The 15722-nt window shown below is 50.5% G+C and overlaps 1 protein-coding gene across 3 annotated transcripts; it reads right to left on the minus strand.

Annotated features, from left to right (window-relative positions):
• Positions 1-4946: 4946 nt before the first annotated feature.
• ECSCR (endothelial cell surface expressed chemotaxis and apoptosis regulator) lies at positions 4947-13843 on the minus strand. Of its 3 annotated transcripts, none has more exons than XM_045550943.1 (9): positions 13701-13843; positions 10087-10131; positions 9720-9770; positions 8887-9024; positions 7655-7738; positions 7205-7303; positions 6954-6990; positions 5476-5590; positions 4947-5295 (listed from the first exon to the last, which is right to left on the minus strand). In XM_045550943.1, the coding sequence occupies exons 1-9, from the start codon at positions 13759-13761 to the stop codon at positions 5287-5289; spliced, it is 639 nt and encodes a 212-aa protein (XP_045406899.1). In that variant the 5' UTR covers positions 13762-13843; the 3' UTR covers positions 4947-5286. The 3 variants fall into 3 exon arrangements, with proteins under 3 accessions (XP_045406899.1, XP_045406897.1, XP_045406898.1); XM_045550941.1 differs by having other exon boundaries at positions 7655-7768; positions 13701-13842; XM_045550942.1 differs by having other exon boundaries at positions 5476-5572; positions 7655-7768; positions 13701-13841.
• Positions 13844-15722: the final 1879 nt, after the last annotated feature.

Below are 15722 nucleotides of genomic sequence, written 5' to 3' on the forward strand. Positions count from 1 at the left end.
CTGGTCTCGAACTCCTGACCTCGAACAATCCTCCCACCTCGTCCTCCCAGAGTGCTAGGATTACAGGCATGAGCCACCGCGCCCTGCCAGGTATGTCCTTTTAAAACATACGCTAAAGCCTATTCTGTGCAAAGTCAAGGCTAGGCCCTGGAGATTCAGAAATGGGTTTGGGGGATGCCACCCCCAGCCCTGGGAAGCTTGAGAGCCAAGATTTATCAGGTTAAAGGACAGTCTGGGTTTGCCTCTCCTCCCCCAGGTCCTCAGGCACTGCATCATCAGAGGGACCACTAGGAGTCAGGTGTAGAGAAGAAAAGGACAGGTACTGGGGCCGGTATAAGAGCCCTTGTCTTTGCTGCTCTTGTCCTTTCTCCAATCCATACTACTCAAGCGCCTCTCTGACACATTTTCTTCTCTCTGGTTTCCTTAACCTGTTCCTTTCTTTTCTTTCTTTCTTTCTTTCTTTTTTTTTTTTTTGAGACAGAGTCTCACTCTGTTACCCGGACTAGAGTGCCGTGGCCTCAGCCTAGCTCACAGCAACCTCAAACTCCTGGGCTCAAGCCATCCTCCTGCCTCAGCCTCCCGAGTAGCTGGGATCACAGGCGTGAGCCACTGCGCCCAGCGGTTCCTATCTTTTCTGAAGGACCAGGCTCTAACAGTAAAAAGGAAATAAGAAAATATTCCTGCTGTTCCGCATCCCAGTTTACATGGAGTCTAACAAAGAATAAAAGCAACTCTTTCTTCATGGCTACAGTGTCCTCACTCGCTGACTCATGCCTGCTGGTGGGTGGGTTGGAATGGCCAAAGATCGTATCTATAAAAGGGAAAAATGATCATGTTCATCCCCAAACAAAAAATTACCTGGATTTCACTGAGACCTTATCCAAGAAGACCAAATCAATTATGATATCAACCAGCAGCGACTTAGGCAGTTGGGAGGGGAGGGAAGTTGTGGAGATGTATAGTCCTGGACACAAACTGGAAGTGTCAGAGCCCCAGATAGTGTGCACTTCCAGCCTTTCCCTGCAGTCATGGCCCTGGCTTCACTGACATCATGCTCGCAGAACTCTGAGAGAACAAGGCCTTTCAGTGGAAAAAGCACTGGCCTAGAAGTTAGATAGAGGTTATAGTTGAGGTTTTGCCATAAATTTTTGTGTGATCCTGACCAACTAATTTTTCCTTTTCCTTTTGACCTCAGTCTCTTCACTTATAAAATGAGGTTGGGGGCTCGGGCATGGTGACTGATGCCTGTAATCCTGGCACTTTGGGAGGCCGAAGCAGGAGGATTCCTTGAGGTCAGGAGTTTGAGATCAGCCTGAACAAGAGCAAGACTCCATCTTTACTAAAAATGTAAACATTAGCTGGGTGTCATCGTGCATACTTGTAGTCCCAGCTACTCGGGAGGCCGAGGCAGGAGGATCTCTTGAGCCCAGAAGTTAGAGGTTGCAGTGAGCTATGATGATGCCACTGCACTCTACCCAGAGCGACAGAGTGAGACTCTGTCTTTAAAAAAACCAAAACAAAACAAAAAGAAGTTCCAAGGGGAGAGAAAGGAAGACATCCACAAATCTAGGAGGAAAAGAGTCGCACAATATTTTTCAGCAGATTTGAGTAGAATTTAGTAGTGCTAGCCTAGCTTGGGGAAAGTGTGAGCCAGAACTAGGCCAAGAGGGCCTGCAGTGATCCTTCGTCTGCTAAACCATCTTACTTTAGGGCTAGCCTTAGGTTTCAATCAGTTTTCTCTACTTACTTTTCAAGATATTTGTTGAACTGTAGTGAATTCTTGCTGGTGATACTGAGGTTTGTCATGTGCACTATATGATTGAGATGCTGCCCCATCCAGCCCTGCAGGAAAGATGCTGAGTAACCTATCCCCTTGACCGGCTGCACCTGTGTGCCTGAGCTGGTTTGTTGGTTTCCCCGCCATGGGATGGGGGAAGAAATGAGAGAAGGACACTCTGCATCAACCCCCACCTGCACCCCAGGGACCTGTTCCTGCTTTAGGACCATGTAGTCCTGTGTGGGAAAAGAGAGGAAGTCGTCTTGTAAACGGCCACCATCCTGTTGTCTAGACATCAAGGAAGAGATGTCTCTGAAGCTGCAAGAGCTTCAGAAGGCCACACTCGATTTCCTGTCAGAGGTGGAGTCTTACATTTGCATAAATAGTAGGATCCTCCAGCAGAACCCCCTGTAATATAGTTTGCTCCAGGGCAGAATTTGGCATTGAGTTCATCCTCAACCCCTTCCCAGAGGATAGAGTTACTTAGCAACAGGAAAATCCACATGGCTAATGTGGTACTGTGGTGTGTGAGGATAAAAGCCTTTCAGTCCCAAAGATTACTAATGCTAGCTAATCCCCTTTCCCCCCACATATAAATACCTTTTGACTAACAGCTCACATTTGCAGGACATTGTCCAGAATCAAAGGAAAATTTGTGGCCTTATAATGGAGGTGTCAACGGAGTTACCTAGAGTGAAACCCATGTCCTTGACCTGGTTAGTTCAGTGTGATAAGCAGCTGAACCAAGTGCCCATGGCAGAATAACGATAGCAATTCAAATGGAATCCAGCACTTCTAGACATTGTTATGTCACCTGGAGGATTCCATTACAATGGTGGATTTTTGTACCAGAACTGGCTAGTAAGTCACTTGCTTTTTGCAGTACGATTTAAATCAAATATATATGAATTAGTTTTAAAATACTGTAGTATTGTTGTCACAAGTTGGGTACCCCAGGAAATAATAGACTCTGAGACTGAGATCTGTGTACTGAAGTTTTATTGGTGAGTCCTGGGAACAACAGCTATAAGGAGTAAGGGAAGCAGGATTGGTCAGGACGAGAAATTGAGGCAAGGAGTCCAGGTCGTTATCTCCACCCAAAACCCTCAGCAGCCAAAACTCCCAGCAGTTGGGGAACAAGTGCCTCGATCCTGAAGTGGGACCTGGGTGGTGGTGTTCCAGGTTGTCGACTACAATTGCTGACTAGCACTTTTACTTCCCAAGTATCTATTCATTCATTATTCTCTTCTACCAGCAGCCTGTGAGGTAGACAGGGCCAGGTCGGAATCATTCTTCCCTGTTAATACACAGGGACATGGAAGTCCTGAGAATGTCAAAGTCTTGCCTGGAGTCTACTAAGACTTGTCCCTGGCTCCCACCTGAAGTGGTCTCTACTCAATAGATTGTGCTCATTTTTTTCTTACATTTAGAGTTTATAGAACTGTGGAAAATAAGAACTACAAAAGATAGTGAAGGCCACATAATCTAGCCACCTCACTTTAAAAGTAAGAAAACAGGCTTGGAGAAGGGGGATGATTTCACTGAAGTCAAGTTGCAAGTCTACAGCAGAGCCCAACCTTACAACCAGATTTCCTTCACCCAAGGATATGCTGGGTACAGCACGTCATGCACGAACTACACTCATGAGGAGGTTAGAGGCCCTTCCCTAGAGGATTTTAGAATCCAGTAGGTTTCTTCAGTCTCACTTTAATAGTTTTAATGGGACAGAGACAGTGAAACTTTTTGTTTAAGGCTTTCGCTTTCATATCAACTTGTGAAGTCTAAACCAGTAGAAAATAGCACATTGTTGCTTCAGAATGAGTAAACCGTGTTCTCCCTGTGTTCCAAACTGCTGATTAGCAGGTGCTTGTAAAGTTAAACACTCCCTGAAGACACACTGACCATTCTTTCCTTAATTCTCTCCAACCAAGATTCATTTCCAAACCAGTGTCATGGTAGACATGGCTATTACTAAGAAAGCAGATTCTGCCTTTTTTTTCTTCCTTTTCTTTTTTTTTTTTTTAATCGAGACAGAGTCTTGCTCTGTCACCCAGGTAGAGGTAGAGTGCAGTGGTGTCATCATAGCTCACCGCAACCTCAAACTCCTGGGCTCAAGCGATCCTCCTGCCTCAGCCTGCCAAGTAGCTGGGACTACACGACGCTCGTACCATGACACCTGGCCAATTTTTCTATTTTTTAGTAGAGACGGGGTCTTGCTCTTGCTCAGGCTGGTCTCAAACTCCTGAGCTCAAGCAATCCTCCTGCCTCAGCCTCCCAGAGGGCTAGGTAGGAATACAGGCATGAGCCACTGTGCTGGGGCCTCTTTTCCTCCTTCTTTTAAATGACTTTACAGTATTTCTGCAATCCTTTATTCCATTTCTAGGACACAAAGATAACAGCTGTGTGGGGTAATGTTGGTGGAGTTTTGGTCACAAGCCTATCCTCACAGCAAACCTTGCCAGTGTTCATCCTGTGGCCAGGACGAAAGTGATGCATGTCTACCCTGGGGCAGGAAGAGGACATTTGCCATCATGTCATTCAGCTCTCCTCACTGGACTTTCCCAGTCAAAATGTGCTGTGCTTCCATGTTCTTCCTCTCCAGATTTAAAACTTCTTTATTGGTGACAATTGGGCACTGTTTATAGCCCCCTGTTTCTCTCTTCTATTTGGGTGGTTAGTCAGTTGCCTCAACCCTACTTAATAAGCCAGGTGAACCACGGCAGATCTGACAAAAAGTACCTCTACCTCCCAGGTTTCTGAGAAAAATGCCGACACAGGCAGACACTCGTATGCATGCCTGGCCCCAAAGCTGCTAGAATATTTGTTAAGAAATGTGCATATGAGCACAGACCTTAAAAGAAATTAGGGCTGGGCATGGTGACTCATGACTGTAATCCCAACACTTAGGGAGGCCGAGGTGGCAGGATCACTTGAGGCCAGGAGTTCAAGACAAGTCTTGGAAACATAGCCCATCTCTACAAAAAGTTCTAAAAATTAGCCTGGCTTGGTGGCTCACACCTGTAGTTCCAGCTACTCGGAGGCTGAGGCAGGAGGATTGCTTGAGCCCAGGAATTCAAGGCTGCAACGAACTATGACTGCACCACTGCACTCCAGCGTAGGCAACAGAGTAAGACCTTGTCTCTAAAAAAAGATGAAAAATAAATTAGACTGCAGGCCAGAAAATAATTTTAATGCAAAGTAGAAAGGATCGATCCACCTTGTCATTTTCCTTGCTCTTGCTCTATCAAATCCTCTTTTCTGGGACCACGAGAAAGTAGGAGGAGCAAACTGTATTCCTAGAGTGGCTGTCCATGTGGAAAGGAGTCTCTTATATTGGTAGCTTGCTCCCAGACCTAGAGGAATGCTAGTGTCCTTTAGATCCGGGGGCAGACACAAAATGATAAAATAATTTATATGTGATCTATTGCCTCTACCAATCCCGTTTCTTCCTCCTCACAGTCAAGTGGCAGCTGCATCATCCTTGGACTCATGGGGACCCAAAGTCACTTTTAAAGAACCTGAAAAATAAATGCATGATGAGGAAGGGTGAACTTAGGAGTGGTGGGATAGGGAAGAGGGAAAAAGAACCTGGGTCTTTGAGAGTATCTCCTTTCTGGCTAAGGAACTAAGGACTGACAGGAAGAGGAGGAGGGGGAAGGTGAGTTTGGGGAAGTAAGGAAGGAAACAGAACAAAGCACCTTCTCTGCTGAGAGGCCTCCTTTGCTGTTATTCATGTTGATGTTCTTCATGGAGATGAGGGTGATGCTGTCTTTCTCTCCATTGGCTGTGGAGCAGCTGGGGGAGTTGAGGAGTCTGGGTTAGAGAGGAGGACGGGAGGGCAATGGGAAGTCAGGGAACTATAGGGTTCTTGAACCTTGGACTTTTGTTTGACAAATCTGTATTTTAGTGGTGGACCATAATGAAATGAGAGTGTGCTTTGAGGTCCAAAAGACTTGTATTTAAATTTACTTGGTTATACTACTTACTACTTGTTTGATCCTGAACAAGTTACAACCTTTCTTAAGCCTCAGTTTTTTTAATGTATAAAGTGAAGTAATATATACCTTGAAGAACTGCTGTAAGAATTTGAGATGATATTACAAAGTATAAACTATTGGGCTTGGCACATAGCGGGTATTCAATAAGTGGTTCCTAAGCTTAAAGGGAATAGCGGGTATTCAATAAGTGGTTCCTAAGCTTAGAATCTGAATTCCTACACTTTTCATGAAGGAGTTATCGAGGCTTAGCCCTGGGGCTGAAGAGTTTCAGTCCATCTCCTGTCACCTGAATGTTTTCTTTTGGGTCTGCCCCTATCTGCCCACTCCTAGCCCCAGCCTCAGTGGAGGCTGTTAGGATTGTGTGCGTGAGTGTGGTGTGTGGTGTATGTGTGGTATGTATGGTATACATGTATTGTGTGTGTGGTATGGTGTGTGGTGTGTGTGTGATGTGTGTGATATGTATGTATTGTATTGTGTGGTGTGGTGTGTGTATGGTATATGTGGTGTATGGTGTGTGTGTGAGCTGTGTGGGATGTGTGTATGGTATGTGGTGTGGGATGTGTGTGGGGTGCATGTGTATGGTGTATGTGGGGTGTGTGTGTGGTATATGTTGAGGGTGTGTATGTGGTATATGTGGGGGGGTGTGGGGGTGTGTGTGGTGTATATGGTGTGTGGTGTAGGGGGTATGTGTGGTGTGTGTGTGGTGTATGTGGGGTATGTGTGTGGTGTGTGTGGTGTGTGTGTGTGGTGTGTATGGTGTGTGGTGTGGGCGGGTATGTGTGGTGTGAGGTGTGTGTGGTAAATGTGTGGAGTATGTGTGTGGTGTATGTGGTGTGTGTGTGTGTGGTGTATGTTGGGGTGTGTGTGGTGTGTGTGTGTGGTGTATGTTGGGGGGTGTGGTATATGTGTGGTATATGTTGGTGGGTATGTGTGGTATATGTGGGGCGTGTGTGTGGTATGTTGGGTGTGTGGTGTGGGGGGTATGTGTGGTGTGGGGTGCATGTGGTATATGTGCGTGGGGGGTTGCGGTGTGTGTTTGTGGTGTGGGGTGTGTGTTGGGATGCGTGTGTGCTGTGGGGTATGTGTGTGTAGGAGGCAGGAAGCGTCGGCTCCCTCCTGGAGTGTGGGAGCCGGGGGTCAGCTAGAAGTTTCCTCCCTTAGGCTTCTGACAGTCTTACCTTTCAGACAGCCCGGAACTCCCTGGTTTCTGGGGATCTGTAAAAACCGAAGGCACAGATTGGGGGTCACATGCTATAACTCAGAAGCCCAGCCTTCCCCTCAAAGCCCACCCAAGGGGGCCCTCCCAACTCATGGAGTGGTGCTTGTGCCATTCCTTCCCTCGGCTCCAGGCTGGGTGTCACCTTGGGCTCTCGCCCTGGGTCCTCAGCACAGAGGGGCAAACGGGGGCCCTGAGGGTCACGGCAGGTACCTTCAGACTCCTTGCTCTTCCGACACTTAAACCTTAGACTGACCACACTGACTAGGACGATCACCACAACCACCAGGATGACAATGAAGCTGATAACACCTGAACAGGGAAAAGGATGAGGTGAAAGGAGGCAGAGGAGGGGACAAAGAGGGAAGCCAGAGTTCAGAATTCCCTTCCCAGCTGTCCTGTATAGGCAGGCTCTGGGAGCAAAGTGAATTCCACTTCGCTGCTGAACAAATGAGCCCTCAGCTTCCTGCCCACGGCCAAGGTGGGCTCCACAGCCCAGCTCCATCCCCCTTGAGAACCTGGAAGAACCTCCCTCCCACCAGGGCCTTCCTCATCAGCCAGAACAAATGGGTGAGATTTGAATTTGTGGTTCCAGACCCAGAGTCCAGGTCAAGTCCAGGGGTCGGGTCCCCTCCCATGGCCCACCTCTCCTCCCTCTCTCACCAAATGCAGCCACAGTGAGCACCGTCTCTGAGGTGGGGCTGGGCAAGATGGTCAAGTCTTCCCTTGCGCTCAGGCTCGTGCTGGCTGAATCGGGAGTAACATTTTGAGACGCGTCTAAAATGGAGTGGGGTTAAGTGCATCAGGGAAGAGGACCCACACAGCCACCCAGAGACAGCTGGCTTCCCTCCCACTTCCCCCAGGTAAAAGACCGCAGAGAGAGCTCACGTCCTACAAAAAAGACTTCCTCCCTGCCACTCCAACCAGATCCCGCAAGGATAGAGGTCAGAACTGCGGTGACGTGCAGTCATGTGAATAGCATTGCTGGTTGCTCGTGTTACTGGTTCCAGAGGACTCCAGAAGGTTCAGGATGTTTCCCTCATCGTGCTCTTCCCACCACCCCTTGGGGCCCAGAGGAAAGGGATTTATGCTGCAGAGATAGGAAGCCAGACTGGGCAAGGCAGAGCCGTCTGTGTTTCGTCAAGGGTTGAGGTGGGAGGAGAGAAGGGCACGGCAGGCTGAGGCTCAGGCGCCCATCCAGGCTGCCAGTGAAGGGGCACAGGTTTCTGGCCCCCTGAAAAGTGCTACAGTCACCCCTCGCTTCCCTCCATGACTCACTGTGCTTCAAGCCTGGTTGCTGTTCCATTTCCTTATCTTTCCTCATACCCCCACCCAAATAAGTCTAGGGGTATAAAAAACCCCAGAGCCAAGGGATGAGATGACAGAAAGGGTCACAGACACCTCCCCTCAGCTCCTCTTCCTTGTGAGCACAAACAGAACATACCTCTGCTTGTGCTGCCGCCGCTGCCCCCAGCGCTGCCACCGCTGCTTGGGGCACCTGTGCCTGCACCGTGAGACAGCATGGCCAAGATGGTGGCTCCGCCCCTGCCCAGCTCGTCTCCCATGCTGCTGGTTCAAGGCCAACCTGCCCTGAGAAGAGTCTAGCTCTTTCCCAGCATTTTCTGCCTCCTTTCCCTTCACTTTGGGGTCTTCCTCTCTAACTATGCCTTTCTCAGTCCCAAGTCCAGGCTCCTTTTACCTTCACCGTGACCAGGCCCAAGTTCCTCTCTCTACTCCCCACCAAGCCTCTCTCATTCTTCCCCAAACCACGGTGCTGCTGATGTGGATCCTGATTGTGGGACAGCACCCACCTCCCGAAGAGGGGAAGAAGGAGCCCACCCGGCCATAACCCACAGTCCTTCCCCACCCACCCCCAGCCTGGCCCAGGCACTCACCGAGTCCTGATGTGTGTTTCTGTGGCTGGGCCTGAGTGGGGCCCTGCGGGAACATGGAGTACCCGTCTGCGGAGCTTGAGCTCGGTGTTACGGGTTTGCTCGCTCCCATGGTGGCCAGTGGGGACTTCTTTGGAGCAGCTGGAATCAGGAAGCACATGGGGGTCTGCTCGGGGCCTCTGCCAGCACGTGCACAGGGAGGGCTCTTCAGTCCAAAATCTTCCTTTTCTTTACTGCTTTCAATTCCAGAAGGGGCCACTCTCTCATTCACCTCTGGGCCTTTACCTGTGCAGTGCCCTCCTCTGCCTGGAGTACGCCCTGCCACCGTCCCCCCCACAGCCTTTGCCTGCACACCCAAGTCCTTCTGGCTTCAGCTCCAGAGGCCGCTCACTCTGGGACTCTCCCTGGCCGCCCGAGCCTGAAGTGCCTGACACTGCTCTGGGCTCCCCAACACCTGCTTGTGCCCATCACAGGCCACCTCCCCTGCTTTGTAATTGTCACTGTGAGGTTCTGTTCCCTTATCTGTTCCCCCACTAGTTTATATTGTCCTTTAGAGCACAAACTGTCTGGCTTCTCGTTGGGCTCTCCCTGGATGGCATCTGTAGTCTGAATGGCACAGGACCTGGGGTACCGGTGCTGGGCAGAGGGCGTGGGCTGTTAGGCTCTGAGGAAGGGATGTGTCCTGCAAGGACAGAGGCAGATGGGGATTGGAGGTGGGGCAGGTTGGTGACACCACACTCACTCACCCATCCAAGAACCCTTGGGCTCCAAGCAGGTCTGAATGACTGGGTGTGGGGCAGGAGAGAGGAGACCAGCTCCTTGGCAACCACACTTACCTGTGTTTCGAGAAGTTGGCTCTGTGGTCAGGCTTAGACTGCTGGAGGCTCCTGCAACAGATCATAAGAGGTTGAGGTTGATGCTCCGTTCCCCATCTTCATCCCTATATCTGGTGAGTCTGTCTCCCTCCCTGACTTCCCACCCCCAACCATTCATCTCTTTCAAGACATGTTAGACTGGGCCAGGCTGAAAAAAGTCCCTGGATGAGCTCAGCCTTGGATGAGCTCAGCCTTGGATGAGCTCCTGAGAGCTCTGGCCCCAGCCCCAATCACCTGAGCTTAGTGCTAAACTGACATAGAGCTCCTCTCACCCTTCCTAAGCTCCCAGGCCTACATGCTGGGGTAGACCCTGTGTGTTTGCTCTTACCCTGAGAGCTAGAGGTCTGGGTTGTTGTGGGCTGTGAGTTGTGGCCTGCAAGAGAAAACAAAACACATAGACTAGAGTGGTAAGTCTCCCGCCCAGCACAGAACCCGCAGAGGAAGCCTGGCCTTTTGGCTTTCTGAGCTGCCCAGGCGGGAAGGCAGACATGCTCGGCAGAGGGCTAAAGGACGTGGGCTCTAGCACACGGTGCTGGCTTCCTCTGAGACCATGGCTCGATAGCACCATCACCACTACCTCATGGTTCAGAGTCCCAGAGTCTTTTCCTGTCTCTTCAACCCTACATGGGTATTATACCAACCTGACACAAGGTCAGGGGAAGGTTATTTTAAATAGCAACATGTCCAAGGACAGAGGACTGGTTGCATTTAGACAAGGACCTGGGACTCCAGGTCTCTAGGCTAATGTTTACCCTAAGCTGCCGCTGGACCATTCATTTCCCCCGTGAAGATTGTCATCCTGGAGCCGCCCCAAGAGAAGGGGATGGGAAGATGGGAAGGTGAATGAGACGGGGCAGGAATTAGGGCTTGTATCAGGGCTATCGCTCTCCCCCCCATCCCGCTGGAGGTAGGAGCCTGCACAGGAAGCCAGTTCTGAGGCATATACAGGAGGCAGGGAAGCTCTAGAACGAGGAGCCAGTTACAGGCAGAGGTTACTTAGGAAATGGTTGTTATTGGCCAAACCCGGAGAGGAGTCAGTTACCAGGAGTCCCTAGTCAGAGGCTTCGTTAGCTTCTTTGTATGTACGTGTGTGTCTGTGGGCCTCTACGCGGATGCGTGTGTGTGTGTGTGTGTGTGTGTGTGTGCACTTATGCGCCTCTGTGTGTGTCCCGCTGGGTGGGGGGGACCTGAAAGGTCAGGTTGTGTTTGCTCATTTTCCACAGTGAAATCATTCTTGAAACCTGTGAACAATGTGAAAGGAAAACAACGTGGGGAAATGGAGCCACCCAGCTGGGTTCCCGTCCCTCTGCTCCGGCTGGGACTGCAGCCCCCGGCCCGGCCCTCCTGCTCCCTTGGCCTCTCATCATCAGGGAAGCACCAAGCCCAGGCCTGGATGGACAGAGGCGGCTAGGTGCCAGGGGCCCGCCCCAGCCTGCGGCAGCCTGCTGGTCTGTTTATTTTCCTTAAGCCACTGCCTTCCTCCATGGGGCTATCACTTGGATTAGTGTAGAATTAATTGTTTCCAAGCCCAACCTTGACCAAACCCTGGGCCATGCATTTCAAGGTTACCATTTCTGAGAGCCCCATTCCCTTGTTGGGTGGGGGGTTAAGAGAGGAGTTAAAACTTGTAGGAAGAGCCAGGCTCAGTGGCTCACACCTGTAATCCCAGCACTATGGGAGGCGGAGGTGGGCGGATTGTTTGAGCTCAGGAGTTCGAGACCAGCCTGAGCAAGAGCGAGACCCCGTCTCTACTAAAAATAGAAAGAAATGATTTGGACAGCTAAAAATATATATAGAAAAAATTAGCCGGGCATGGTGGCTCATGCCTGTAGTCCCAGCTACTAGGGAGGCTGAGGCAGGAGGATCGCTTGAGCCCAGGAGTTTGAGGTTGCTGTGAGCTAGGCTGACGCCACGGCACTCACTCTAGCCCGGGCAACAGAGTGAGACTCTGTCTCAAAAATAAAAAACTTGTAGGAAGCTCAGTCTAAAGAGAACCCTTTCTAGCTGAGGATGACCCTGGGAAAGTCCTTTCAATCCAAGGCATGCTATAAGGATATAACAGTTTTTGGTGGGAAGGCACAGTGCACCATCCTCCTGCATTTATCTAGAAAGAAAACTATATAGTGGCTTGGGAGGAGTTCCAAAGTCACAAGCTTCAAGTCCCAGTTGCCTGCTTGCTCTTTGACTCTTGCCCCTCCCCTTGTCACCAACAAAGATTCCTCTGTGAGCAGGGGAGGGATTTAGGGAGCATCTGTGCCACAGGCCGGGCGCCTCTGACCAGATGCCCAGAGCACTCTGGCCACAGCAGTTTCTGATTTTCCTGGTCTCCCCTCCCTAGTCCCTACCGGCTTTATTCCCTTCCAGTCTATCTCTACCCCACCCCCAGTTTCTTCAAGAGCCTGATTAAGTAGTTAAAATCATGGATTTGAGAGTCTGACAGGCTTGAGTTCAAGTCCTAGCTCTGTCACTGACTGTCTGACCTGGGCCTCAGTTTTTTCTGCTTTAAAATGCAAGTGATATCAGTACCTCACAAGTTGTGAGGAAAAGAAAATGCATATAAAGCACTTAACCCAGTGCCTAACAGATAAATCTGTCCCTGCTCAATATATGCTAGACCCTTTGATTTTTGCCCCATTCTCTCAAACCCTCCAAGTCTCACGTCCGCCCTGGCTCTGTGTACCCGCGGTCCAGCCCCTGCGTGGGCCTGAACGTGCTCGGCAGGATTCCTGAGTCCACCAAAGCGGAGGAGGCTCTAGGTGCTCTGCGCCGTCAGGCCGAGAGGTTAGGAGACCCAGGGAGGGACAGTGGCTGAGGAAGCATTTACACAGGCACTGGAGAGCCCTGGCACGTGCCTGGGAGGGGACAGTGGGTAGGCAAGCTGGGAGCAGTCTAGGCCTGAGCAAATGCCACCTCACCGGCCTCCCCTGCCGTTTCCACAGCAGCCTAGTCCCCCAGCCCCAGCCCCACGGACTCTGTCCTGGGAGGGAGGGGGAATGGGGGCAATTAGAGTTTTACCGCCAGCCCACGGGCTTTTAGAGAAATGCCTGGCCTGTCTGAGAGGCAGAAGGTTCTGGTTCTCAGGCCCGCTTGCCCACCTCCAGGAAAGGGCCGCCTCCCTTCCCATCTTGCACTCTGCTGTTTGAGCACAGAGGATTTGTGGAGGTTGAGGTGGGGGCAGGGGGGTGACCGAAGGGAAGTTGCTGCCCTGTGAGTCAGAATGTCCTGGACTTCTCCTGATTCCCAGCAACTGCTCCCTAATTAGAGGACCCCCGATGAGCTGCTTCAGGCCTCATCAGAGCCCTGTCTGAGAGGTGTTGTTTCTGAGCCATCTCCTCTGGAGGTCATCTCATCCAGCCGCCTGGGTGAGAATGGTAATCCTCCTTGGTAAATAGTTCTCTGTGTCTAACCTGAGCCCCTCTTGCTGTGATTTGAGCTTAAAGTCAACATTTGGAATTCCCCAGTGTTTAATCCTGATATGAAAGAAGAAAAAAGATCACCTGTAAAGCTCACGGTGCAGACAATTTCGTGTTAGAACAGTCGGTAGAGCGGCCATGGTTAGCCCTGCCCTCAGACCACAGGGTGAGGCTCAGCGTGGCAGCCACGCGCGTCTTGGGCCTGCGCACACCTAGAAGAAGCTTCCTGGCCTCAGTTGCACACCAAGACAGTGCTCCCCACAACTCAGGAGGCCAGGCTCTGTGGGGGCCCCAGTTCACCCTGGACAAGTTCCCACAAAAGGGTTTAACCATATCGCTATTCTACCCCTGCCTGGCAATAGCACCCTCAATCCCACTGGTCCCCTTCACAGAAAGGCTCCGGAATTTCCTTCGTGCACAGCCCCCGATGGAGAGCATGTGTGTCCGGAAGGACTGACCAGGGACCAGGCGTCCAAGACTGCCAGCCACGGAGAGGAACCGCTGAAGCCAAGTGGCAGGCGCGTCTTACCTCGGAGCAGGAGGAAGCCCAGGATCGCCCAGCACAGCTGTGTGGCTCCTACAGTCCCCATGTCAGCTGGGTATGTGGCGGGCAGGCAGCAGCTCAGTGGAGGCTCTGTCCATAGTGGAAAAGAGAGAGGGAGTGCTGGGGCGGGGTGGGGGTGGAGGCTGGCTCTCCAGGAGCTTCCTGTCAAAGAATAGAAGGAAACAGATTGGGACTAGCTCCAGGGGCCCTGCTCAGCCCGGCAGCCCGAATGAGGATGTGAGGCTGCAGCAGCAGTGACCACAACTACGTGCCAGGGCTCTGTGTGGCCTGTGCATGATGACCGGTGATGGGACCTGGCCCGATCCCCATTCTCCTCTCCACAGAGGGGTCATCAGTTTCCACCACGCACCACCTGGGTGCTTTCCTGGAGTCTAACTCCATCCCGCCCTGTGCTGCCTCGGACCTGCTTCTCCTGAAGCTCAGCCCACCAGCCGCCCATGCCCTGTACACTGAATTCTCCACATTCCTCTCCCTCCTCGGGGCTCCCAGTGCAGATGGGGCTCCCGGCATCTCTAGGGAGGCCCTACAGACATTATTGTGATTCTTAGTGGGAAAAAGGAATGGGCCTCATTCCAAGCTTCCTTACCTCTGTCCCCTATTGGGGTTAGGTGTCCCCTGTGCTGGGCAGCACCCTGTCCCCAGCATCCGTGCAGCACTTACACTGCAGGCCAGCATTGTGACTTTCCAGTACCCCTACGACTTTGTACACTGCCTGCCATAGAGCCGGTCTCCAGCATATATTTATTGAACTAAACACAAAAGATTTAAGAGCAGAGGAATATTACACACCATCCTACCTCCTTAATATTAATTATATCATTGTTGTGGATTTCCTTCCTGTCTATACGCCTTCCAGTCTGTGAAAATATGCGCATACATATACAAGCATTTATAGGGTTGATCTCCTTTTCTCCTTCTTTATTTTTAATAAATATTTTAGTTTGAAGCAGTCACAAACTTACAGAAGTTGGGAGTACGTTACACAGAACTTTTTTCCCCTGAACCAGTTGAGAGTAAATTGCTGGCAGGATGCCCCTGAATAGTTTAGTGTGTATTTCCTACAAATGAGGACACTCTTCTACATAATCACAATGCAGTCATCAAAATTAGGAAATTGACATTAAATAGTAATACCGTATAATCTTAGGATCCTATTCCAATTTTGACACTTGTCCCAGCAATGTCCTTTACAGCAAAAGGATCCTGTCCAGAATTATTCATTGTGTGTCTCTTTAGTCTCCTTCGATCTGGAGTTTGGTCTTTCCTTGACTTTCCTTAACACTTTTGAATGTTACAGTCCAGTTATTTTATAGACTGTCCCTCAATTTGGGTTTATCTGATGTTTCCTCATGATTAGATTTAGGTTATTCATCTTTGGCAGGAATGTCATGGAAGCAATGCTATGTCCCTCTCTTTGCACTCTATCAAATGATGCATGGTTTTTTGTTTTGGGGGGGTTTTTTTTGTTCGTTTGTTTTGAGACAGAGTTTTGCTATGTTGCCCAAGCTGGTCTCAAACCTCTAAGCTTACATGAGCCTCAGCCTCAGCCTCCCAAGTAACCGGGACTACAGGCGAGTGCCACCATGCCCAGTGTGCATGATTTTGATTTGTTCCATTACTGAGGATGTTCACTTTCATCCCTCGCTTAAGGTGGTGTCTGCCAGGGTTATTAGTTTCCTGTGGCTACTGTAACAAATTACCACAAAGTGGTGGCTTAAAACAACACAAATTTATTCTCTCACAGCTCTAGAGGCCGGGAGTTGAAATCAAGGTGTCATCGGCACCACACTCCCTCCAAAGGCTTTGGGGAGATTATGTTCCTCGCCTTCTCCTCAGCTTGTAGCTGAAGAGCTTCAGCCTGTGCCGCCATCTTCACCTCACCTTCTCCTCTTTGTCTTCTCTTCTGTGTGTCCCTTACCAGGACACTTGTCCTTGAATATAGGGCCCGCCTGGATAATCTAAGATGATCTCCTCATCACTAGATCA

This window comes from Lemur catta, chromosome 5, assembly GCF_020740605.2.
Source record: "Lemur catta isolate mLemCat1 chromosome 5, mLemCat1.pri, whole genome shotgun sequence".
NCBI classification, from domain to species: Eukaryota; Metazoa; Chordata; class Mammalia; order Primates; family Lemuridae; genus Lemur; species Lemur catta.

Excerpts from the sequence above, each read along its gene's own strand:
- ECSCR (XM_045550941.1), bottom strand. The coding sequence starts at position 13,761 with ATGGGGACTGTAGGAGCCACACAGCTGTGCTGGGCGATCCTGGGCTTC. Across the intron at positions 9,025-9,719 it reads GCCAACTTCTCGAAACACAG|CTGCTCCAAAGAAGTCCCCA; the intron begins GTAAGTGTGGTT and ends TCCTGATTCCAG. Across the intron at positions 7,769-8,886 it reads GAAACACACATCAGGACTCG|ACGCGTCTCAAAATGTTACT; the intron begins GTGAGTGCCTGG and ends ACTCCATTTTAG.